This window comes from Ammodytes marinus (assembly GCF_949987685.1).
Source record: "Ammodytes marinus genome assembly, chromosome: 9".
NCBI lineage: Eukaryota > Metazoa > Chordata > Actinopteri > Uranoscopiformes > Ammodytidae > Ammodytes > Ammodytes marinus.
This window is the reverse complement of record NC_137213.1, coordinates 26,914,275-26,940,445: the sequence shown is the minus strand read 5'-3', so window position 1 is coordinate 26,940,445 and position 26,171 is coordinate 26,914,275. Positions and strand designations below refer to the sequence as shown.

The following is a 26,171-nucleotide window of genomic DNA, read 5'->3' as shown; positions in this document are numbered from 1 at the left end:
GTGTTTCATGTTATGTAGCCTATATTAACTTTACATTTTGACTTCTACATAGTAAGAATTTCAATCAATAACAGTCGGGTGAACCTGGTCTAAGGTTCAGACAAGTAGCTTAACACACAAAATAAAGTTGGTCAAAATGTCCATTCAACATTAAAAGGTGTTTTTAAAACTCTCCAAACCAAATATTGTAAATTGGAACAACTTGTAACGTTTGGACGTCTTTGATAAGTTATCTCAACAAAATATAATGTGTTTGCTGAAATCAAATGTAGAAAAGTTTTCCTCAAAATTTAAGCTTAATCCATTCAATTATAGTGAATTTTTTTTTTTTAGTTTTTCTAACTTAATTTCTACATCATATAGATGAGTAGTGATCACATAGAGTGTTTGCAGATGGTCATAATTCCCTGTCACTCACACACTCCTCTCTCTCCCTCTCTCGTTCTCATACATGCCAGACAGGCGTTGATGAGCGTTGCCTCTCAGCTCAATCTCATCACAGCGAGGGTGTAATCTAGCACATTACATTCATCAAGGTGCGAAAGCTGCACAGAATTAGCAAATTCAGCCCCAAGTTGACAATTGTTTGTCCAATTAACTTGCTGGCTCACTGTATAGCAGGTGCCTCTCACCTGCGCCTCTCTCCCACTTCAAATAGTTAATGTGTGTCATTTGTTTCATTGAGGGGCTGAAATGGAGAGAATTGACTGACAGGAGGTGTGTGTGTGTGTTTGTCTTTGTCTATGTGTGTGTGTGTCTTAGTCTGTGTGTGTGTGTTTGTCTTAGTCTGTGTGTGTGTTTGTGTGTCTTAGTCTATGTGTGTGTGTGTGTGTGTGTAGGCAGGCGTAATGGGCCGGGCCGGGTCGTGGCGAGGGGTGTGTTTGGGTATAAACCATGGGGACAGTGGGTTTTCTGTTGTTGTCTTGTTTTTGAAAGCTCTCTGTCCCCGGCATCCCGTGTCCCTTCACCACACTCTTTCTTTCTTTTCTCCTCCTTTCCAGTCACTCTCCCTTCTTTCAGAGTTGGGACTCCTCTTCCTCCACTGAGGCATCCATCCATCCATCCATCCATCCATCCATCCTTTGGGAGCTCCGCAGAAGCTCGCAACCATGCTGACGTTTTTAGCGCTGGCGTCGGTCGTTCTCCTGGGAATAGGTAAAAAAAAATAAGAAAAAATTGAGAATTATATTTGTGACCCTATAATTTGTTTAAATTGTAGATGTTGATTGTAATGTTTTCGCTGAAAATGTATCTTTAAGTTTAAAATGTTACACTTGAGCCAACTCATTATATTTAGTTGCGATAACTTACCATTCATATGTAATGAGAAATGTATCGTTCATGTTTAAAAAAAACTTTTACATTTTGAGTTCTACAAACTAAGAATTTCAGACAATAACAGCTCTGCTCATTCTCATGCTGATAACAAAACCAAGTCGGTTTAAACGTCTATACAAACATTAAACAGTGTTAAAACTGTGCAAAAAAAAACTATCTTCTTTGTACTTTTCATAAAACTTTTAATTTTGATGAGGTCTATAGAAGAATCCCACAGTGACCCTAACTAACCCTTCCTTGTGTTGAAAGCGATGTAGAAATCCTCTCCCCTCTGGTGTGGGGTTACAGGTTAAATGAGCAAGTAATGGAATGGGCTTCTTCTGTTTTCTTTTTATTCAGTGCTTACCTGGAAACTGATGGACTTGAAGATAATAAAAAGGGTTGTTAGGCATAGTGGTTAATTAATTGACCTTCTTCACTGAAATTGAATATGTCCCTCTGCACTGGCTTTATAGTTAAGTGTAGGAGCACTTGAATTCTCGTCTTTAATATTTTCTTGGTTTAATTTGTTATAATGGCCATTAGGAAAATCTGTAGAGGACAATGTCTATCCTCAAGTGAACCATCTTATATGGCCCACGCTTTATAAGCAGTGCTGTGGTTCTCATACACTGTAAAAATTAAACCGTTTTGAGGCCATCTAAAACTCATGATTTTTAAGGAAACTCCCTACATTTGAGACAACTATATCTCTTTTGGTGAGATGACTTAGCTTAAATGTAATGAAAAGTAATCTTCCATATGTATAAAAACCTCTAATTCTGCATTATTTTAAACAATAACAGTTGTACCAGCTTATTCTCTGTCATACAGATAACAAACAAAACCAAGTCTGTGAAAATGTTGATCGAAAAATTATAAATTTTATGAACAGAAAAAAAAAAACAAGTGTGCACAACTTTTAGTTTAGTATGTAGAACTCAAAACTTGAAGTTACATTACATATGAAAGATAATTACTTGGCTCAAATGTGGACAGTTTTCCTTAAAATCAAAGAGTTTGTGTTGGTCAACAAAATCTAGTAAATCTAAGTTTTAAGTATTCCGAGCTTTTTCATTATTGACAGTGTATGCAGAAAGTGTCACTAATTTTTCAAAGTAAAAGAGCACTAATGTTATTACTCTTGAACCGAGATATTTTTTTCGCTCTCCAAGATGACTGCTTTTCTCTGCCTCCCCTCCCTTCATTTATTTGCAGTTTTCTCATCAGAATTTTAATTAAAAAAATGTCAAGCGTGATTTCATTGACAAGTTGTTGCTGGGGGGCTTGTCTGAACTAACGGCATTCGCTCAAGGACACTCGCAGTACTCTGTGAACTACAGGCCTACTCTCTGCGTGTGTTAAAAGATGTAGAAAGCTTCAACACACTTAGGGGCCATCAGTGTTGTGAATGTATCCACCATGAGAATAACATGACTTGCAGTGGCCCCATTCACATGTTACAATAGGCAATACAAGAAAAACAAATGTCCCTGCTAGAGTGGCAGTGGTTGTCGTTGGAGCTCCCGCGGGCTTTCACTGGTTGTTTCGAGATGCTGAGTGCATTTCCCAGGGAAGTAAAATATTGATTTTTGCAGCCGAAAACCAAATTAACATCAATCATTAAATATTATTCAAGCATAAACAGCTATTTAAGCCAATGTAATCCATATTAATGGAGAAAAAAAAATGGCCTCCCCTCTGACTTGTATAGAGAGTAGCTGCACCAATATCCCAGTAATAATCCAAATGTTTACGGAGTGCATATCTGAATCAATGGTGGATCTAGCACCGCTAAATGTGCAGTTTAACGGCGTGTGTCTGGGTGTGCATTTAAATATTTAGGATTTAATTTCCCTGATTTTCAAGGGAGAAAAAACTGATGTAATGAGATCGGAGTTATGTCTCATGAATATAGCAGGGGGTTAGAAAATGGTCAATAATGTAATAGCGGCTTAAGAAAGAAATCCTGTTAATGCGGCCTATTTACATCAAAAGCTTAACATAACCAAGCTACATATCAATCAGTGTATAAAAGAAGAAGTGTATTGTGTGTACACTACAACTTTGCATGCATTGTTTCTCAACAGAAATGTTGATCATTTTCTGCTTCAAATGATAGCCAAATCTTAAGACCCAATTTCTAATGTCTAGTCTATGTATTTAATGCCCCTATATAGCACTTTGAATGGCCTTGTGTCTGAATTGTGCTATAGAAATAAACTTGCCTTGCCAGACATCCAGTAAAGGCAAAACTAAAGGCAATGGTAAGCATGAAAAACATGTTGAACTCTTTGAATTTATGAATTTACCTTATTTGTGTTTCCCAGTTTCTTACAAAAAAAACTTGGGATAGCTGCAATTCAGACCATTTTCATCCACAACTTCTAGCCAAAGTATGCAGTAAAGGCAATACTAAGGGCATAACATACCAAAATGCCTTGATTTTGTGGTGTTGTTTTTAACCCATACATCCACCTGCTTTGTGCCCCTGTCCCAGTACCAGAGCAGTCCCAGGCCATAGTGATCTACACGGGCTGGGAACGCCACGCCCTGATTGGTTCAGACATCCGGCTGTCCTGCTCCTTCTTCTCCTGGCGCTGGACCTCTGAGGACGTCACCTTCTCCTGGACGTACAGACCGGATGGCTCCAGGGACAGTATCTCGGTAAGATACAACATCACACAAGCACCAAACACAAGCATACACACACACACAAACTAAACACACTCACGTTCACATGCACACACACACACACACACACACACACACACACACACACACACACACACACACACACACTAAACACACACACACACACAGACACACTAAACACACTAAACACACATTATCAGCCACTGTACAGTGTGGTAATAACAGTAAGGCATTTATCGTGTAGTTTTTAATCTTTCTTTTAGTTATTGTATAGTTTGTTCACATGTCATCATCATCATATCATTGAGAAATCATTTCATGATAGAGTTTATGGCAATTCTGGATGTGTGACATAGGGAACCCCAAATAACCGGGGCCCAATAATATCGAATGGTATAAACAAGTCATCACCCTTTAGAGAAAGATGTGCTGTTGCAAATTCACCCGAGAGTTTGCTCAAGTCACGATCAAGTAACGTGTGAAGCAATCAATCAGCATATCTCTACAGACATTAGTCACTGTCACATCCACTTTATGACTCATTTGCTGAGATTAAAAAAGTGCGATTTTATGCAAATCCAGACTGTATGTGGCTGGAGCAAGACAAAAATAAGTTTGAAAAGAAAGAAAAATTCTGCACAACAGCTTGCAGCTCTGGAAAAACTTTTTTTGTGTGTGTGTGTGTGTGTGTGTGTGTGTGTGTGTGTGTGTGTGTGTGTGTGTGTGTGTGTGTGTCTTTGCACAGTAAAACTGTTTTTTGTAAAGCTGCAAGCTGTTGTGCAGACCTCTCTTTTCATTTAATGAGATTTCCATGGTACTACTAACTTAATGTAAGCTCTGTACAAAATGTCCATCTTTATGTTCAGCTGTATGCTTTTATAGCCCCTAACTTTTTCTGTTTTGAGTCACTCTCATGCCCTTAGCTGTTTTTCACTAAAAATCAATAAATAGTATAAATAAAAAATCTTATAAACCGACTGCAATTGCCCGCTCAGCACCAAAAAGCAGACACTGATTTCTGAAAATAGCCTGCAGCATTTAGCAAGATGGCGACCTTCTTTACCAAAATGCTATGCTTATGTTTTTGATGTCAACCTTTGTTTGACATTCAAGACTCTACAACATAACCTAACCCAAGGAAATACAGAAAGGCCTTTTTGCACCAACATAAAATGAACACTCACTGACAATGGCTACCTCTTCTGTTAAAATACTTTTTTCCCCCCAATCTCTGCCCCTAACCAGGCATGAGGAGGAACAAAAATCTAGTCAGGGGAGGGTGGGGTTTGCTGATGGTGTGTGTGTGTGTGTGTGTGTGTGTGTGTGTGTGTGTGTGTGTGTGTGTGTGTGTGTGTGTGTGTGTGTGTGTGTGTGTGTGTGTGTGTGTGTGTGTGTGTGTGTGTGTGTGTGTGTGTGTGTGTGTGTGTGTGTGTGTGTGTGTGTGTGTGTGTGTGTGTGTGTGTGAGAGAGAGTGTGTGTGTGTGGCAGAGTCCTTGAAACTCTAAAATAAACCAGTTATCTGATTCATGCAGCATTGCTTGTGCACTTGCTTCAAGCAGCTTTAATATCAGGACCTTGGGAAATTAAAGCATTGCCGATCATTTCTTTTTTCAACTATAGCTACTTATTGTAATCCTAGTTCAATGTAACCAATATCATTACGCAGCACTCAAGCCACACTCAATGTATTTTGACACACAAGTTCAGTATTCATATATTAACTTAAAGGTGCACTATGTAACTTTGGGTGTGTCAGAGAAGTGAACATTTTCTAATGTGTATTCTCATAACTGAATAGAAAAACTTTCCTCATGGGAAAATGTGATCCCTGGAAAACTTTTGGATGTTAGAAAGCTTCCTGAAAAGTAACTGTTGTTGTTTACAGCAGCAGGGCCCACGGTTTGGTTTCTAAACATATTCTTGTCTTACGTTTGGTTCCAGGTTCCTCAAAATAATTTAGTTTATCATTTATTATGATAGATTTATGCAATACTAAGAATTATAAGTAAGAAATAGAGTAAATATATTTTGTAAACTAACTGCAGGCTCTTCAAATGTAAACAAATCCCACTCCCCCTGAAAAATACACAGTGCACCTTTAACTTGAAACCAGGAACTTTCTCCTTTAAATTTTCTTTCTCTTCTTGCTGCCTCACCCTCCTTTCAGCTCTTGTAATTTGTCTCTCTCTCTCTCTCTCTCTCTCTCTCCCTGGCCCTTTTATCGCGGCTGCCATCTTTCTAATCTCTCTATCTGTCCCTCCCGCACTGCGCCTCCCTCTGTCCACCTCCCCCTTAATCTAAACCTCCCCAGACTTTACCTCCTCTCTCATTATAACCTCCTTGGCTTTTCATCCGTCTCCTGCGGTGCCCTCACTTTGAAACTAGAATTCTCTCTTCTCTCTCTCTCTCTCCCTCTCTCTCTCTCTCTCTACTCTCTTTTCTTTTTTTATCTATCACTTATCTTCTGTCGATCATTTATCTATACCCGTCCGGAAAAGATTTACAGTTTTTCCTTATCGGTTTTCCACGGTGCATTTGTCCTTTTCAAAATGTCACATTATTTGATTTCTGACACGTTTGTATCATGTAAAACGATGTGCGTATGTGTGTAATTCATGGATGGGCTTTATAAAGTCAAGTAGTACAGGCCACGGAATCCTCTGTCAGACATGTGTGTGGAAAATGAAAATGAACTGTTTACCAAAAATAATGATCGCATTAGGTCTTGACCTTGTGCAAGTCTGTGGCATCATGACTTACCACTGCTTACCCTAGTTGAACCCCTTTGCACACTGAGGCTTCCCTGGCTGTTCCTGTGCAATTTTTTGAATTTCTGATAGATATTGTTCAGAATTGGTCAATAATAGGGATGATAGTCCTGAGTTAAACACTAGATCAACACTTCCATTAAAAGAAAAGAGTTTGAAATAGTACATGATGTCTAATCACAAGCAGCCACACGCGGATTTCAAATATAATTGGCTTAAAATGGTCATAAAGCAATTAACTCCAATCAGTGTTTTATATTAAAGAGGACCTATGATGCTTTTTGACTTTTATGACCTATAAACGTTGTTATGATGATTCATAGTCATGCTTAACCATACTAAATTATCAAATAATGACTTACATGCATTTCGACGTATTCCCTGCTGACCGTCTGGGGTGTCTGTGCAGAGCACTAAACACTATTCTAGCCAGTCGAGAAGTCACGTCTTCAAAGCGGTCTACCCTTTCATAATTCGTGACGTCGCATAAAAATTTGTGATGTGACCACGCGGATGTTTCCATGTATGGTAATGCTGTCACTTCCCTGTTCGCGTCTGCCTCGCGCCATTATAGGTCCATGCTCGCGCTTCCCGCCACTGAAAGTGTTCCGGAAGGAAGGTAACCAATCACAACGGAGTGGGGTTTGCAAGAGGGGGGGGGGAGGGTAGCGGAGATGGCCGATGCACAGGCGGAGGGAGCGGAGATTGCCGAAGCACACACACTCAAGTGTTGACAGGACGTGCTGGATCGCCAAAATAAGAGAAAGAGCTTCCCGAAAATCTACAAAGTTTTTGTGATGTGATTCGTGTCAGGTTGCTCTATAGCAGTGTAAAACAAGAAATTAAGACCAGAAAAGTAGTATAATAGGTCCTCTTTAACAATGGATCTAATGAGGCTAAATGGCAGCCATTAGTTTATTGTTATGCTTTTCTGCAATCTAACTGCTTCGGTTCACTCCGTGTGTTCTCCTAGAATAGAAGGCAACTGTTCCAGACAAACAAAAGCACTGTATGCCACAAGCAAGAACACAATAACATTTGATTCTGACCTTCTGTATGTGGTTTAGACACACACACACATTTTAATCCGTGCCAAAAAATGGTGTAGTGTTTTACTTGTTGATGCGGACAACACTCCTTCATACAGCTCTGGAAAAACTTAAGAGACCAGTCTGGATTTTTCTTAAATCTTCATCTCTACATAACTTATTGAAAATTCTCTTAATGACAAAAAAAAAGTATTGGAATTTGGTTGAAAAGTTGTCGGTAGTTTATAGTATAAAACCAAAATGTTCTCAAACATATGCCTATAAATAGTAAAACAAGAGACACTGAACATTTGGACTAAACTCTTAATTTTTTCCAGAGCTGTATTTGTCATGGCTATAAAAATGCAAATGTTAAATACACTTAAACTTCAACAGGGTGCAACAGCCTCAAATGACCTCAAAGGCAACATAACTTCTGCATAGCAACCACACACAAACAGCAGTTAACCCATTGATGACTATGGCAATCTAGGATGCATGTCCTTAATGCCTGAGGGTTTTCTGAAAAAATAGTACGAATTGTCAAGTCTACCAAAACCTTAATATCTAAGCCTGTGTAGCACATAGAAACATGAAATCAAATACATTTAAAAGTTAAGGTTCACAGGTTTTATTTAAACATGCTCCCTTAGCGCTTACAAACCAACAAATATTTCTAAAAATCGCCAAAATTAGATGAATTAGAAAATTATTAAATATTGTTAATAAATAAATGCAATGTGTTGTGTGATTTTCGTCAGTAGTCTATAGTAGACCTTGATTCTGCGCACCAAACGCCACTAACTGTTCTGTCGCCGACATAGCTGGCGTATTTTTTTTATTATTTTGTTTTATTTTTTTATTTTTTATTTTTTTGATTGACATGATTTTCGGCAAACCACACAACTTTTGGGTGGTCACGTGGTCTTCAAAAAATCAACAAAACCCACCTCATGTGTATTTGAACCAATGACAGTGCATTCTATGCTGGGAATGCCATGAAAATTAGATAAAGTAATAATGCTGCGCGACGCAGCATCAGGCAGGAGAGCCTATGTGGCATCGCGCAGCAGCCGTCATCAATGGGTTAATGTCTATTAAATGCACCACATTATGTTAACACTATATGCTTGTCCCTTTGTCCATTTCAGATCTTCCACTACACTAGCGGTGCTGCCTATGTGGACAACAAAGGCCCGTTCAGAGACAGACTGGAGTTTGTGGGGAACCCCGGTCGCCGTGACGGTTCCATTCTGCTCAAGAACCTGGACTTCAGCGACAACGGAACCTTCACCTGCGACGCCAAGAACCCCCCTGACATCGTGGGCCGGCCCTCCACCGTTAGACTGCTCGTCTTTGAGAAGGGTGAGAGAGGGAGAGAAAGTCCTGAAAAAGTCAACCACTATTGAACACACACACACACACACACACACACACAGGATGTTAAAATACAAGTTTGAAATCAACTCCCATAGTATGTAGAATACAGCCTTTGACTGCTCATTTCTGAGTTAATTTAAGTCAAAGGTGGAGTCAACTGATTCTGGAGAATGCTTGTTGTCAAAATCACTTTTTGTCAAAATCAGTGAATCTCACCTCACGATTTGCTTCCTGTCCGCACGGTGTGTGTGTGTGTGTGTGTGTGTGCGCACGCGTGTGTGTGTGTGTGTGTGCGCACGCGTGTGTGTGTGTGTGTGCGCGCGCTGAAAACAAATCTGGTGTAAATACACAGCCTGGGCTCTGTAAACTGGCATGTAAACAAAGGGGGCCCACCATAACAACATGCCTTTTTACAGAGCCCTGGCTGTGTATTAACACTGGATATTTCCCCCCAGCACACACACACACGGGACTGATTTTGACAAAAAAATAGATTTTGTCAACAAGAATTGTCCAGAATCACTGACTCTTTAAGTTAAGTTGCTTTATTAGTTAATTACTTTAAACAAGGCAGATATACACAAAGTAAGCTCACAAAAGGCTATATTGAAATGTGTCTTTTCACATATCCCCTCGCGCATGTTCTGCCATAGTAAACATTTTTTGTTAAGCCAATATGGTATATTTTGCTTGATTTCTTTCTGTTACGATCAGTCCCAAACTCTGAAGTTAATCTAGATTTGTGCTGTGCGTCGTCCTAAAGCTGTGTGTGTGTGTGTGTGTGCGTGTGTGTGTGTGCGTGTGTGTGTGCGCGCTGTGTGTGCCGTGTACAGACAGAGCTGTCGTCTGCAGCTCTGCCTCGTTTAAAATTCCCCGCACCTCCCGTTACATGAAATCAATTACAATTTGATCTCATTCTCTATTTGAGATTGCTATCACTGTCTCTCCCTTTCGCTTGTCTTCCACCCTCCCCCCCCTGTCTCCCCACCTTCCCAACCCCATTTCTGTCTACTTTCCCCCCCACAACTCTATCCGCGCTCTCACCTTTATTTTACCTTATCTCTCTCCTCCTCTTCATCTCTCAGTTCTTCCATCTTTCTTTCAACCTTTATTTTACCTTTGCTCTGATTCTTCCTGTTCTACTTTCATCTCTACGTTCCATTTCCGACTAGCTTTGTTGTTGTTTTTTTTTTCTTCTCTTGTCTATTTTACTCCCTTCCTATCACGACATCTTTCCCTCTCCTGTTTGTCTTTGTAACCTCTTCTTAAGCCTCCGAATTCCGGATTCCCCGTTTTTTTTTTGGGGGGTTGATGTTTCCGTCCAATCCAGGCCCATTCTTGTCAGCAAAATATCCCATGAAGGCTTTGACGGATAATCTCTTCAAACTTTGCACACATTTCACAACATTTTCAATGATGAACTGATTTACATTTTGGATTTCATAGGAAAAAAAAGTTCAAGGTCCACGTGACCTCATGAAAGCAAATATCTCAACAACGCTTTGAGGAATGTTTGTCAAATTTGGTATGAACTCCAAACTTTGATTAGAGGATAAACTGATGATATTTGAAATTAGAAATGTCAAGGTCACTGTGAATTCTGCATATGGCGAACGTAATATCTCAAGAACGCTTTGAGGGAATTTTCTTCAGACTTTGCACAAATGTCGAGTGCGACTCAAAGATGAACTGGATAGATTTTAGAAGTCAATGGTTCCTGCAACCTTACATATATTGAGGTCGCAGTGGCATATTGTAGCTTCTTAGGAGCTTTTTACCATCCTTTAAAGCATTGCCTACCACCACTGTACTCTCAGCCTTTTTGCTATTGTATTGCCTTGGTTAATGGTAAATGGACTCCACTTATAAAGCACTTTCTCACACATTTCCTCAGACTCAAAGTGCTATACATAGGTTGTCTCATTCACCCATTCACACACACACACACACACACACACACACACACACACACACACACACACACACACACACACACACACACACACACACACACACACACACACACACACACACACACACACACCGATGGCAGCAGCTACCTACCACACAGGGTGCAAGCTAGAGAGCTATAGGGAGCTAGGGAGATCTCCGGGGTTGTGTAAAAAGGGGCTTTAGAAACAGCTGCCCCTCTTCTACTTTTCTATCCTCATTTTTTCTGCATTGTTCTCCCTGTTCTCAAACTTTCATCTCTTTTATTTTTATTTTTATCAAACTGTTTATTTGACTTATTTGTTTGATTGTTGTTTTATTGTAAATCTTTGGGATGCCTCTGAAATGGTGCTTTACAAATGAACTTGCATTGCCTTGCCGTGCATTCTAACACTCCTCTTGGTGGTAGGATGGCCTAGAGAGGAAAGTGGGGCCGACCAGTAACCATAAGGTCGCCGGTTCGATCCCCGGCACCGGACACAAGGTTGTTATTTGATCAAACTAGTAGTGGCTGGTATTACATCTACCATCTCTACCATTGTGTCCTTGAGCAAGGCTATTAACCCCCAGCACTGCTCCTGGGTGCGCTGTACTATGGCTGGCCCTGCGCTCTGACCCCCTCTGAAGTGGAAAACTTGAGAGAGGATATGCAAAAAGACACAATTTTTTTTAATATATATATTTTTTTTAAATATTTTTATTATTTTCTTAAACAAACAACAAAACAATAACAAATCACATATACAAAAGTCAAATTTCAATGTGTCCTGTGTACAATTGACTAAATTGACCCCCCCCCCCTCTAACCCACAGTGCCCATCCAGGCTGGTGTGATCACGGGTGCGATCATCGGCGTGGTGCTGGGTCTGCTGGTGCTCATCGTGTCCATCTACTACCTGATGAGGTTCCTGGTGGCGCGCCGTGTCTTCAGCCTGAGTGTCAGGTCAGTGGCCGGCCTCTGGCTGGGTCTGTGCCTGGGCCGCGAGCTCACGCCCGAGCCCATACCGGGCACCGACACCTGCGTGGCAAAAAGCTAGCGTATAGTTACTAGTATAGCAGCCTTGCCCACGTTTTTTAATTTGGCTGCGTAGTTAGCATAGCACCCTTGCCCAATTTTTAAAATTTTGCTAAGAGGGGTTTAGGTGTGTGTGTCTGGGGTTTAGATTTAGAATTGGTCAGTTAGCTGGAAAGAGACAAGGCCGTCATCTCAAGCCCGAGCCCATACCTGGCACCAACACCTGCAAAAAGCGTAGTTACTAGCATAGCAGCCGTGCCCACGTTTTTTAATTTGGCTAAGGGGGATTTAGGTGTGTGTGTGTGTGTGTGGGTTGGATTTAGAAGAAGCTGGAAAGAGATGGAGGAAGATAACGATCTCTCATTTGGTTTTAATCTAAACACATCTCAGCGTAGGTTCCAAAGAAAGATGATTAAAAAAAAGTGGTGGAGCCGATGTGTTTTTTTTCCACCCTGAGTGGATAATCCACTAGATCATTGGAAGATGATGGATTAATCATCTCGCTTATCACAAACCTATGAGATTTTAAAGGGATATTGCAGTATTTATTGAAGTGGGGTTGTATGGGGGTACTTATAGACTAGTTAGTCTGTTACCTTATGGAGATGGCAATCAGCAAATTCACTTTGAGGAGTTTGGGGAGAGACGTCACTGTGTAGCAGAAGTCAGCACTGTACTGATGCAGAGAGGTGGCCGGCAGAAAAAATATATAAATGCTTACCTAAGAAAATAAATGTCTGTTCAATTGTACACTAAATGTAGTTTTTTCACTGCTAATGTGCGGATGGATACGCTACACAGCACTGGCAGAGAACGCTCTATTTTAAGCTCTTTTTTTTAAGCGTATTTGGGCCATGTATTACTACGCCTACTCACATTGGTGCGGTGCAGTGTATCATTCTGCAAATCAGCAGTGGAAAAAAATAAAAAATTTAGCAAACAGTTGAGCAAATATTTATTTTTACGGTACATGCTTGTTTTCTGCTAGCCCCCTTTGAAATGATACAATTCTGACTTATAACCCAAACTCCTTAAATTGACCGCACTTATCACCATCTCCATAAGGGAACAGACTAAACTATGCATAAATACATCATACAACCCCACTCACTGAACTATCCCTTTAAGGCCTCTTGCCATCTACCCATAAGGGCCAGGGCCAATACATTAAGTTGAGTGTTCTCTTGATGATGGTGCTGCAGGCAGTGCTGCCCTACTGCCGCCACTGGAGGGAGAGATAGATTCGACATCCTGACATTGTCTTTTTCTTTTTGTCCCCTCCAGCAAACATGGCAAGAAAAAGAAGGAGGGTTCACAGGCAAGACAGGCAAGTTACCGCTCCTCCTTTCTTCCTTCTCATCCCCCTCTCTTCCTTATCCTCTATCTCTACCTCTACCTCCACCTAACTCCCTCTCACACACTCCATCACATATTCATCACGACCACAACACCAAAATATGCAACAGCTTGGTTTAGCTGTCACATCCAGGCGCCATGCTGTTATATGACATCCTTTCCTAGAGATTTCAATACTACGCCAGTGTGTATGAATGTGTGTTAGGGCTCCACAAACGTGTTGTCACAAGGAATATTCATCTTCTCCGATATGCATTGCGGCCTCACTATAGCACACGTCCCAATACATGACAGCGCATAATGGCACGGATTCATAATCCGCCCCAACCCCCCCCCCCCCCCCAAATGTCAGTCCAAGAGCCTCCGATATGTCCACACGCACAACACCCAGCCGCTCCTCCAAGTGGCACATCAACAACAACATAACATGACAGTCAAAAGCTAATAATAACAGCGTTTTCAAGCTGTTGTAATTCTAGTGCCATTTCAGCTTTATGCGGCGCTGATTTAAAGCCATACTGTGGATCTAATTCAGCTACCTATTTTAATCTTGCCCCTGTAAAGCACTTTGAATGGCCTTGTGTCTGAATTGTGCTATATAAATAAACTTGCCTTGCCTTGCCTTGCCTTGCCTACCTTAAGGGGGGGCAGGCAAACAACACAATGCAAGAAAACAGCCACGGGGCAGGCGAAAAAAAATCAAACCAGTGACTGTGAAATAGCCACGGAGGCCATGTCAACGGCCCCTAATGCTATTGCTGTATTGAATAGGGGGAAAACTGTGATTTGCTCACAGTAAGGGGGAATAGGACAGGAGCTGCTGATTTTCAACTCGCTGGGAGTCAAATAAAAAAATCACTGGGCCTATTGTTGCGTGTGTGTGTGTGTGTGTGTGTGTGTTTTATCAGTGGTTATACACTGCTGCACGCCAAGGATTTGGGAATATTTCTTTTTTTTTTTCTACATTTTTTCCTCACGGGAGAGCGATAGCCTCAAGTGCTGGATTAATCAGACACTTTTGGTGGTGTGTGTTTTCTTTTGTGAACAGCAGACACCAGGGCGAGTTTTATTTGATTACTCTCTGTGGTAGCGTGTGGAGGGGAGGGTGGGGGTGTGTGTGTGTGTGTCTGGATAGTTGCGGGGGCGTATTGTAATCCACCATACGCCTTTTACATGCTGATAATGGAAGAATGAGACGACAAGGGGGACATCGTATTCAAGGCACATTTTACCCTAAGTCGAAAAAAAATCAGCTTTTCAAATGAGAGACACTGGGGAGATATCAGAGGTGAATGATCAAAGTGTTGTTGTTGTGACAGGCGAGCCATTTAGCCCCAGGAATATAAGCTATAATACGGAGCTTGAGTTTTTTGAGTGTACACCGTCTTGCCCCAGTGGCTCAAAGCTAGGGGGCGACACAAGCGAAGGGCCACACAGAACCCCCCCTTTTCCTACTACTGTCGACCTCAAACAAATCGCGCATTCGTTTCCAATCTCCCCGGAGCCCCGTCTTCATCCTCCTCCTGTCTTTTTCTTTTCTCTCGTTCCCTTTCTAGCGGCGTGTGATTGTCAGGTCGGCTCTTGAGCTGCAGTCAGCCGCTCTCAAGTGCCTGCGGGCGGGTGACAGTGCATATATGAATAAATAACTCGCCCGCGCCAAAAAGGGACAGCGACATATTTGACAATGTTGTCATTTACAGTTACTCGTCGTCTTCCAGGCAAGTCTTTGGCTCTCTCTTGCTCTTTGGAAGAAAAATCTACAGCCAAAAAAAAAAAAAAAGCTCTTCTGTTTGAGTTTTTTTTTTTCTTTTTTTTAACTTTTTTCCCCTCCTTTCCTCAGAGTGGATTCCTCTCTGGAAGCTATATGCCGCACACAGAGGACTCTGGGGGATTTTATAGTGCGCTCATAAGTGCTTGTTTGATCAAATAGCCCTTATTAGGAGGCTCTGCTGACACAACACTATTTTTTTGTATCAGCCCTCACCATCTTCGTTACTTCTGTTTGCTGGGCTTGCACTACAAAGCTCCAAAAGTGTGTGTGTGTGTGTGTGTGTGTGTGTGTGTGTGTGTGTGTGTGTGTGTGTGTGTGTGTGTGTGTGTGTGTGTGTGTGTGTGTGTGTGTGTGTGTGTGTGTGTGTGTGTGTGTGTGTGTGTGTGTGTGTGTGTGTGTGTGTGTGGCGTAGACAGAGAGAGAGACAAAGGAGCCCTGTGGTGTGTGCTACTCCCCATTAGGTGGAGTTGTGGGAGAGGAGTTTACCCTGCAGCTACACACACACACACACACACACACACACACACACACACACACACACACACACACACACACACACACACACACACACACACACACACACACACACACACACAGGGAAAGCTCAGGAGTGAACACACATACAGTACTGCAGGAATGATAATTGAGTGCACTTGGTATCGATCGGAGCTTACACACACACACACACACACACACACACACACACACACACACACGCAAACACACACACAACCCATTCTCCTCTCCATCCCCTAGTTGCCACCCTCTATCCTAGCACTTCACTCTCACTCTCACTCTCTCTCTCTCTCCTTCTCTCTCTCTCATTCAAATTCCTTTTATCCGGTCCCCTGTCTCCTTCTCTTCAGTGGCCTTCTCCTCCTCCTCTCCCACCCCTCCCTCTCTCCTCCTCCCCGTGCCTTTGACTTCCTATCTGACCATGAGAAGCATCTTTCCCTCTGTTAATCCCCCTGTCATCTTCCCTGCGTTCCAATCCCCATACTTCCCTGGCTATTTAGTATGATAGAAAAAGATTTAGGACGTCCCAATTCATGTGGTCAGATGAAGCGTGCTCAAAAAATACCCGGATGCCCTACTATATCCGATCGCAACTTTTAGTGTGGAAATCAGCATGCTTTTTTTAGGCATTCACTACATAGCTGATATTTTTCCGACACATCGATGGAGCCTCCGTGTGAAAACAACCAGCTATGCGACGTGTATATATAAGAGGCAAGTTGAAGACAAAATAAATAAGATAAAGTACGTCCAAATTGTGTGCATACTGGTTGCCATCTACATACTTTTTACGATCAGCTGTAGTATGTAGAATAGTGAGAAAGAAAGAGTATGCGACTTGGAACGCAGGGTAAATCTCTCACTCCTGTCAATCCCTCCTCTAGCCCCCTCTTCAGTTTCCCTCCTCAGGTGCTCTGATCAGCTTTTGCTTCTGGACAGAAAATCACTAAGTCTCACTCATTTACTCCTCAATCTCCCCCCTCACCTGTCACAGTCCCCTTTTAGTATGCACCGTGGACACACACACACACACACACACACACACACACACACACACACACACACACACACACACACACACACACACAGCTTACTTAACTATCTATCTCTCACCTCCTATTTTGCCACTAGTGTCTGTGTACCCACATTTCCCTTTGAAGTATATGTAACACACACGGCGGGCTGTAACAAGGCCAGCTCTGCATCCTTCTCAAGGAGGCTTTAAGTGTGTTTACTAAGGCAGCCCTGTCATTAGCGCGGTCGGAGCATTTTTTGAAATAGATTGCACCCAAAAAACCTAGCCTACCGTGGGGACGCCTAATGGTAAACAAAACAATGATGCATGAGACAATGTAAGTATGATCGAAGGTAATGACACAGGAAGGGGGCCACGCAGTGTAGCCATATAGCAGTGAGCACGCCTGGATTGCTGTCTAACCAGACTGCATGCTGCTTTTTGCACAGTGCATGGTTAAAAAGAGGATACATTTTCTAATGCAATCAGTGGGGTGTTATTAGTGCAAGGTTCAGTGGGTTGAAGCAGCCTCCAGTGTGCTTTCTCCACTGTTTACTAACCTCATGTATTAGAGGAAGTATTCCAGTTTCCAAACCTGATCTAGAATGCTTCCTACAATGTCAAAATGAAAAAGTTAGGAATACTCAGCTTTTCAGTGCAACGGTCTGCACTAGAATTTTGAGCTTTGAGGCGCACTAAAACGGTTTTGTAAAAGTAAACTGGCTACATTTGAGCCAACTAATTTGGTTTAGATAACTTATCATTCAAATGTAATCAACATGTATCTTTTATATGTAGAAACAGTCTTCAGATTTTGAGTTCTGCATACTAGGAATTTCAAACAATAACAATTGTTCCAATTTATTTTCCGTCATACAGATTACAAACAAAACCAAGTCGGTCAACATGTTGACTCAAACATGAAACAGTGTTTAAACTGTCTGAACATGCAATAAGTTGACACAACTCAATACTTTTTGGAATTCTCAGTATGTACAACTTAAATCTTGAAGTTACATTACATATGAATGATCAAGTCATCTCAATAAAAGATAATAAGTTGAGGCTCAAACGAAGGCAGTTTTCGTTCACACCTCAGAATTTCAGTTGGCCTCAAAACCCCCAAAAACGTGTGCAGACAGTCACCTTGAGAATTGAGTCATCCTAACTTTTTCATTTTCGCAGCTCAGTCTTTCTCCCTGTCCCCGGAAACCCTTTACAACAGTGCACCGGTCCTGTAGTTTGGCCCTTTTGTGGAAGGCATTAAAAGCACACAGCAGCATCGTGTAAAAAACCATTATGTACTGTATGAGCACGGATTCATTAAGCCTCCATCAGAGCATTATTGTACACTTGTGATACTTCTCAATAGGTTAACTCACAGGTTAATGCACTGGAATCTGCCTGTTGTGAAGTTAAGTGTTACCTTGACCTTATCTCCACTCCACTCCGCATGGATTTGTTGTGACTCTCTTTACTTTCCCTTTATTTCTTTCAACCCTATTCTACCTTTTTATAGATTTCTACTCTGAGATGTTTTTTTTACACGTTGCACTGACAATATGCAGAATGAGTGGGAGTGAATGGTTGAATCATATAACTATATTGTACTAGTTCTAGGGAAATATTTAGAGTTGTTGTCAGCCCTTTATAGCCAGGGCGAGAATGTCCAGCTTAAGACCATTGGCTGCTGAAAAAATGGCCTGAAAGATCAAAACATTTATTATTTATTCCCCTGTAGGATACATTTTTGAAAATCACATCCTAGTTATATGATTTGTAAACAAGTGCTGTATTTCATTTGCCGGTATAGTCTCGATGGGCCATTGTGCTTTAGAGAGCAACTAGCCCTTAAAAAACTATTTTTCTTCTCTGTTTCATTTTGTTTTTTATTGTTACCCGAGTATGCATGGGCAGTCAGCATTTACATAAGGTTCCCGATTCAATCTAGCTGGAAGGGGAGAGTGTCAAACTCATTTCATTCTAAACAGGGTAAACACCTGGAAATGCCTCATTTTTTTATACAAGAAGGTCTTAACAATGGATTTTTCTAAGACATTATGCACGCAAAAATAAAAGACTAGAAGAAGAAAAACATGCAACAAATAGAAATTGTGAATAACAATAACATTATCATTAGTATGACTCCAAATCTGAGGTGAGAAAAATAAACTGAAAAGCAGAAGTCTCTAAATGACTATAGTGCTTTGTTTTGCTTGACCTATCCTCACACTGAGATACAGTCTTTCAACTGATGTTTAAACATTAGTTCAAAACGTAACTTAGATGTCGAAAAACAAGCCACTTTTTAGACAAATGTATTACTGCATTTTATCTATCTACAAATATGCTACAAATGTTATATTTCCAGGAGTCATATCACTGTCACTAGAATGACATGGAACGAAAACCAGAGTCTACATGCAAACTTAGACTTGTTGGATATCAGCACAAAGTATCTCAAATAGTCAGATCCAAATATGAAGTCAAAGTGGTACTGTGTGTGTGTGTGTGTGTGTGTGTGTATCTCTGTGTGTGTGTTTATTGATCATTTGTCCCTCAGTTGTCACATGCAGGTGTATGGAGGCTGCCTGCCACTGTGTCCCATCCATCCTAACGCATGGTTACCTGTTTTGTCATCCCCCCTTACAGCTCTGGACTCCGCCCCCCCTCACTTGCTACCCCCTCCCCTAAAAGGACTGTCTCTCTACCTCGTCCTCACCTCCATTCTGTCTCTCTGAATGTCTGACTATCAACCCTCCTTCCTTACTTCCTAATCACACAGCTCCACCCATCCTGCTAACCCCATGTCTTCATAGGCAATATCCACATGTACACGGATATTTAAAAACAAAAAATGCATTTTACCCCTCCCCAACCCCCATCTGTTTTCAGAAAAATTCCTGTACACCATATCAAATCAAATCAATCTCTGCGTACACACAAAGAAACGATTGAAATCAGTGACGTAACAGGTGGCGATACTGTGTCAAGTCAAACACCATAGAAGAACATTGTGAGCATCCACATTTAACCTCTTCTTCAGCGAGGTTGGAGCATGCTCAGTAGACGTAAACTACAATTGCCATCGGTGTTACTTGTAAAGCTAGTGGTGGCTGGTATAACACCTATACGGTGCCCACCATGTCCACCATTGTGTCCCTGAGCAAGGCACTTAACCCAAGCACTGCTACAGGGGCGCTGTACTAGTTACTACGCAAAAAAGACAAAGGTCACTTGCAAATGAAAAATACCTGTGTACAGGTGGACATGGCCTCATATCTCTCACATATAACGCACCCCCCCCCCCCCCAGTCTCTCTCTATCTCTTTGACTCTCCCTCACGCTCCTTTCCTCCTGAAGTGACTCTCCTCCCCTGTTCTCCCCCCTCCCTCTCCTTACCCCCCTCCCCCCCTCCCCCTCTACCCTACAGGGCCCCGCTGCGGCCGCAGACCCCGCCAAGGTGAAGGCCTCCGAAAAGAAGAAACAGGAGTCTCGCAAGGATAAGAAATAGGATACGGGGCTGGGCTGGGGCAGTCTGCTCCGGCCCGCATTGGCGTTGGTCAAGTTCCGGCCCGGGAAAACAACCGTAGTGAGAAAGGCAGAGAAGATGGGGGGAGGAGAGAGGGGGGGAGGAGAGAGAGGGGAAGAAGGCCGCGTTCTGATGACCATCGACCTGGAGCTGACCCGAAAAAATGGGGAGGACAAGCCGAGTGAAGGGGGGACAGGGAGGGCCAAACCACCGCTAGGCCTGCTATCCAAACTAGCCAACCAGCTCTCCTTTAAGAAGTGATAGTAGCAGGTAGCAGGGAGGGGGAGGTCAATTTGTTCCAGCTGATTTTTTTCAAAATTTAAAAAGTAATTGATTTTTTTTTTAGGACTGGATTTTTATGCGTTGGAGTTATGTAGATGAATTTCTTCTTTTTCCTCCTTTGAATTTAATTCATTCGAATTTCCAACAACTTATTCTGACCTTCATTTTTCAAGGTGAAGTCAGCAACAGAAAATTAAGTTTAAAGAAAATTCGATACACATTCAAGTTGCTCAGATTTCGATGGGCCAGTTTTGGATGCTAAAATACGAGATATGAAATTCAACTGATATATTTTCAACTTGAAATTTGATCCATTGCTTGAAGTTTTAAATTCAGAATGTAAAGTTTCAGATTCATGATTTCAATGCATAAATATTCCATGCTAATTTTTTTTGCATTTTTCAAATTTCAAAGTCAGATGGAACCAGATTTACTTCCATAGGGACTTCTCAGTTGGGAGAGAGAGAGAGAGATAGAGAGAGTTTGGGGAATAGAGCCTAAACCACAAACCTACTTTTACAGCCCGCCATAACGTCAACCTGAAGTCCTCCTGAATAAACCATTCAAATCATATCTTGCTCTTGTCCCGGGCCGGTGACTTGTACACACGGTTATATGGGGCCCTGAGATCTAAAAGATGTCGCCATGATCTCTTTCTCCAGCACCGGCAAAAAACCCCGACTACTATTTTTTGTCAGGTCATAAGATATGCCATTTGAAGCGAGACCTCTAAAAGACGGCTGGGGGTTTGATAACAACATTTAAAAAGCCTCTCCCTGGGATTCTTTCCTTTTTTCATTGTGATCCTATCCACCGAAGAAAAGAAAAAAAAATCTCTTTCTCCGAGTGCGTCCGATACGCATCACAAATCCCAAGCTGCGGGGACAAGCCAATTTGCTCTTTTTTTTTTTGGAGGCGCCCTGTCAAAGTCTAACTTCCCTTTCTCCCTTTCTCACACTGATCTTCATTCTTTCCCTCCTGTACCTCCTGTACCATCTCTCACCACTTTCACTGTGAATTTTCACACTGTCTTTCTTGTTCATTCAAAATTTTGCCGAGGTGATTTTTTCAATGCTAACTGTCCTATCCTCTTTCTCTTCTTCTCTCTCTCTCTCTCTCTCCTTCCTTCCCTCTACCCTGTATCTTTCCTATTCTATCCTTTTTTCTTTAGATAAAGGTCTGACTTCTCCATGACTGCCTCCACTCCTCTAGTCTGATCCCTCCTTTTCTGCCCAGCCTGACGCAACCCCCATTATTCCCCATTATCTCAGCTCTGTCAAGACGGCACTGGTTTTAAAAAACACAAAACAAAATAAAAACTCCTATATACTATATGACTGGAAAAGGTGTCACATATAATATTTTTTTACAACTTTTCATCGGAGTATAGGCTCTATGCATGCACTCATTGGGCAAACTGTAAAAACTGTTTAAGGCCCTTAACTACGCCCATAACATCCTTAAGAGGGAATTCGAGAGACATCCACATGTGTTAGGGGTCCCCTAAATCTTCAAGCATCCTTTTAATGTTTACGGCGCAATCTCACACACACAGAGCAGGGCTGTGAGTGCACTCTGGACTTCAGATAGAGAGAAAAGAGAGAGAGGGAGAAGGGGAGGAGAGGTAGAGTGATAGTAGGAGAGAGAGAAATATGATTCCCGCTCTCAGCTGGCGTTAGATGGGGAGGGTTCAAGCTCCCGGAGCTTTCGGGGTGATTCAATCCTCTAACATTTGAGCTAATGGAGGTTGTCGCTGCCGGTGTCCCTGCCTGGCTAAACTGGGGCTATTTCAGGCCCCTATATAAGAACGCACCCAGGCTTTACTGTAACAGCTGCACATATTTTCAGCCAACAGGATAGCAGGGAGGGAGAGAGGTAGGGAGGTAGAGAAGAGAGAGAGAGAGAGAAAGAGGGGAGAGAGAGATTTAGGTAGGAAGTGGGTGGGTGCATGTTGACTGGACGGCCGGCGACTGACAACCTGGTATGACGTCACGGCCTCACACATATTTGTTTTGTTTTTTTAAAGTACTTTATTTGTAGATTTTCATAATGCAAAACAAGGCAGACAGACAGATGCCTTAACCCTTTAAGGCGTTAGTAATTTTTTTTAAAAAGTAAGTAAAGTAATTTAATCAAAAAAATATATGGATTAATAATTTTAAAAAAATCATAATTGACCCCGTTTATGATTAATTAAATACATAAATGAGTAAAAAAACAAAACAATATAAAATACTTTAAAATAAATAAATTACATCAGCATATGACACCAGTAGAGGGTTATGCCAGGGAAGCCATGCAGCCAGCTTCCCCTTCTCTCCAGAGTTATTTTAAGGTCCAGTTAATCCGCCACCGCACGTTTCTCCTCCGCCGCCTTGCCGAGCCCTGGGGCTAATTATTTTAGCACGTGCCACGGTAACGACACAGCTATCTCTCTCTCCATCTCCCACTCTCTCTCCACTCCTCTGTTTATTCCCCTCTTCATCTCCGCTCCCATCTCCAGAGATTGCTCTCCTCCCTCTCTAAAGTAAGACCCCCAATCTTTGTATTCTCTCCATCCTTCTGTCTTTAGCCTTTTCCTTTATCTCTTCCTTTTCTTGTCGTCTAGTCACTTATTTTCTTCCACCCCCCTCTCTACGGATGAAAAAAAATAAAATGGCCCTACACGCAATCCACTCCAGTCTTTAAGCCTCTCCTTATCTAGCTGCCAGACCAACGGCTCAGTAGTGCTCTGCTCCTCTTTTATTCTCTCTTTCAAACTCTTATGACGGACATATCCCTCTCTCCGTCTCTCCCTCCCTCCGTTTTTGACCCAAGTGTAGGCGAACACCCCTTTTAGTTTGACCTTCAAAATGCCACACCCTTTCGAAAGCATGTCCTCCCCTATAGCCAACTCCAAATTCCCCTAATTCCTTCCACGTCCCCACAATGTCTTACTGTCCCCACAATGTCTTACTGTCTTGTTTGCGCTGGTACGAAAACCCAGCGCGCTCTCCTCTGCCCCCTACTGGCAAAAGGAAGGAAAACAAATGGGCAATAATCCGCCTTTTTAGTTCTCACTGAATACGCCAAAAAAAAAAAACGTATAATCCTTTTAGCTATAGCTCTCTTTTTCTTTTCCGGTCGCAAATTCTGTACAACGCGTGTTTTATGTATGTGTGTTGAGTTAAAAAAAACAAAAAAAAAACAAGATTTGATATAAAGCGAAAGAACAAAAACAGTATGTCACCCTAAGTAAAGCAAATAATGTTTTGTTGTGAGACACTTTCTTTTTTTTTTTTTTCCTCTCTTTTTTTTTACGTGTGTACCAAGAAGGCGCATGAAGGCAAGGGGGAAGAAATCTGAAATTGTATTGGATGGAATATGTCGATACATTTTTCTGACCCCTTGTGTGTTATGGAAGGTACTGTGTGGCTGTCTCTTCGGTGCACGTTTTCAGAAAGGGTAAAATTGAGGTTGTTGGAGGGAAGTTGAGTGGCGGATATAGGGGTTGGGGTATAGCCTTAGATTCAACGTAATATGGCTAGGTAGTAAAATAAAATAAAAATAAAATCGGTGTAAGGTTGCTTGCTGTTGGAGAAAGCTTTGAAGGCAAGAGACTTATCTTGCACAAAAATTCATCTATGGATATAACCAGCTCTTCTCTGTACCCCTGGAGCTTTCTTTCAAGAGGTGCTCCTTATTTTCCCTCACCCACAACCCCTGATCCTAAAGATGGATATATGGATCCGCGTGCTTGATATGCAGGGTGGATAGTGTAGACTTGAATGTTCCTATAAAAATTTATAACGAAAAAATGGAGGTGCTAAAAAAATCCACATCTTATAACTGGAATTTTTTTTTTTTCTTCTTCTCACTAGTCGCTGTTTTTAACTATCCAGTCGAACGGGTTAGTCGTCACAATGTTTTTTAAGCAAAGCAAAGCCACACAGACACCTGACGTAAGACCAATAGCATTAAAAGAAATGCCTTTTAAAAATGTTATGTATCTTGAACTGTATTAGTCCTATAGTTAAGCACAATAACATTCCTTCATTTGAAATGACTGGAGCTTCTTACGTTTTATTTTTATTTTTACATTTCTTTCAATGCTTGTGATAATTCCAGAGCACTAACAAACTTTTGTGGACTTTGTATAATATGTTGTAAAGAGAAACGTAAATAAATAAATAAAAAGCCCCAAAGCAAAGCTGTTGTCGACAGAAGACAAAGTAAAACCAGCTGAAAATGTCTGCAGTCTCCTTTCTTTCAGTCCCAAAAATTTCTCGCACAACACTCACCCTGTGTTCCAATACCCATACTCCCCTGCCAGAAAAAGATGTCCCAATACATGCACGTCAACTGTAGTATGCTGAAAGTGCATACATGCCCCACTAACTCCAATAGCATTATGGAGCATTCATCTTTATTTTTGACATTTCTCGACATAATGAAAATAAATCTTCCTTATCTGATTTTTTTTTCTCTCCTGTGGCCCTAAAACTCTCCTGGACTTTAGTATCTAGTATAGTAAAAAGAAAGAGTACGTGATTTGGAACGCAGGGTCACTTTCATCAACTTTTTCAAAAGAGGGTACCACTGATTAGTAAAATAATATAATAATGACTTTATGCCGGACACGATGGATGGTCCATATAGTGATTAAAATATTAGAATTCTCTTGATGATACTCAGGGTTTGATCTAGTTTAATACTTTGATGGCTGGCATGAAAGTCAAACGTAAAACAGAGGGTTTTTAAAGGTGCTACGATGTACCTTTAAATAAGTAAAAATTTTCCTTTGATGATCATAAATGACATGTAGCCTAACATCTAACGAGACCATCAGTGCAAAGAATGCTATTTGTATTTAGTTTTTCTTAATGCCTTTGTCATGGGTTTGGGTGCAAGAATTAACCCAAACCGAAAGTTCCTCTGAGCTATTTTAAATGCTCAACAACATACCACAATTTATTTTCTCTTTCAAAAACAAAACTTTTGCTTCTTGGCAGCAGGTGGGTGCTCAAATAATGTTGCCTAGTGATGCCCTTTTGTTACCTGACTACCAAAAACTAATGATGAAGAACGTGAAAATAAATGTTCAGCGACCATTGACAACCTTCTCACATTTGAGAAGACAAAATGAAGCGTCACTTTCAGAAAAGCTTATTTTTTTCTGACTTAGCTTGCAGGCTGGGTTCAGTGAGCATACATAACCCCATCAGAAATGCTCAACTTCATATTCACACACACACACACACACACACACACACACACACACACACACACACAGAAAACTATGTCACAAATACCACAGCAAAACCTTTAGTGCAGTATAGAGCTGAATAAGTATGCATTTTATTTCTTCATAATTTCACTTTTTCTAAATTGGAAGGATGACTTCACTGAGATCTTAATTGACCTTATTTTACGGATAATTTCTCCGTTCTAATTTGTATTTACTGGTATCTCTCTGAAATAAGAACATTTTAATGAGTACATCTATTAGACTTAGAATTCGCAAAGTTAATTTCACCCAAAACACATGCAGTGATAAGGACAACCAAAAAAGCAAGCAAACATATACTTGAAAATGGATAATAAACC

The 26,171-nt window shown here is 41.4% G+C and overlaps 1 protein-coding gene across 1 annotated transcript; it reads left to right on the top strand.

Annotated features, from left to right (window-relative positions):
- Window positions 1–984: 984 nt before the first annotated feature.
- mpz (myelin protein zero) lies at window positions 985–24,761 on the top strand. Its single transcript, XM_080034292.1, has 6 exons — window positions 985–1,155; window positions 3,818–3,984; window positions 8,920–9,133; window positions 11,912–12,041; window positions 13,398–13,440; window positions 20,205–24,761. Exons 1-6 carry the CDS (start codon window positions 1,110–1,112, stop codon window positions 20,283–20,285), a joined length of 681 nt encoding a protein of 226 aa, XP_079890418.1. The 5' UTR covers window positions 985–1,109; the 3' UTR covers window positions 20,286–24,761.
- The last annotated feature ends 1,410 nt before the right edge of the window (window positions 24,762–26,171 follow it).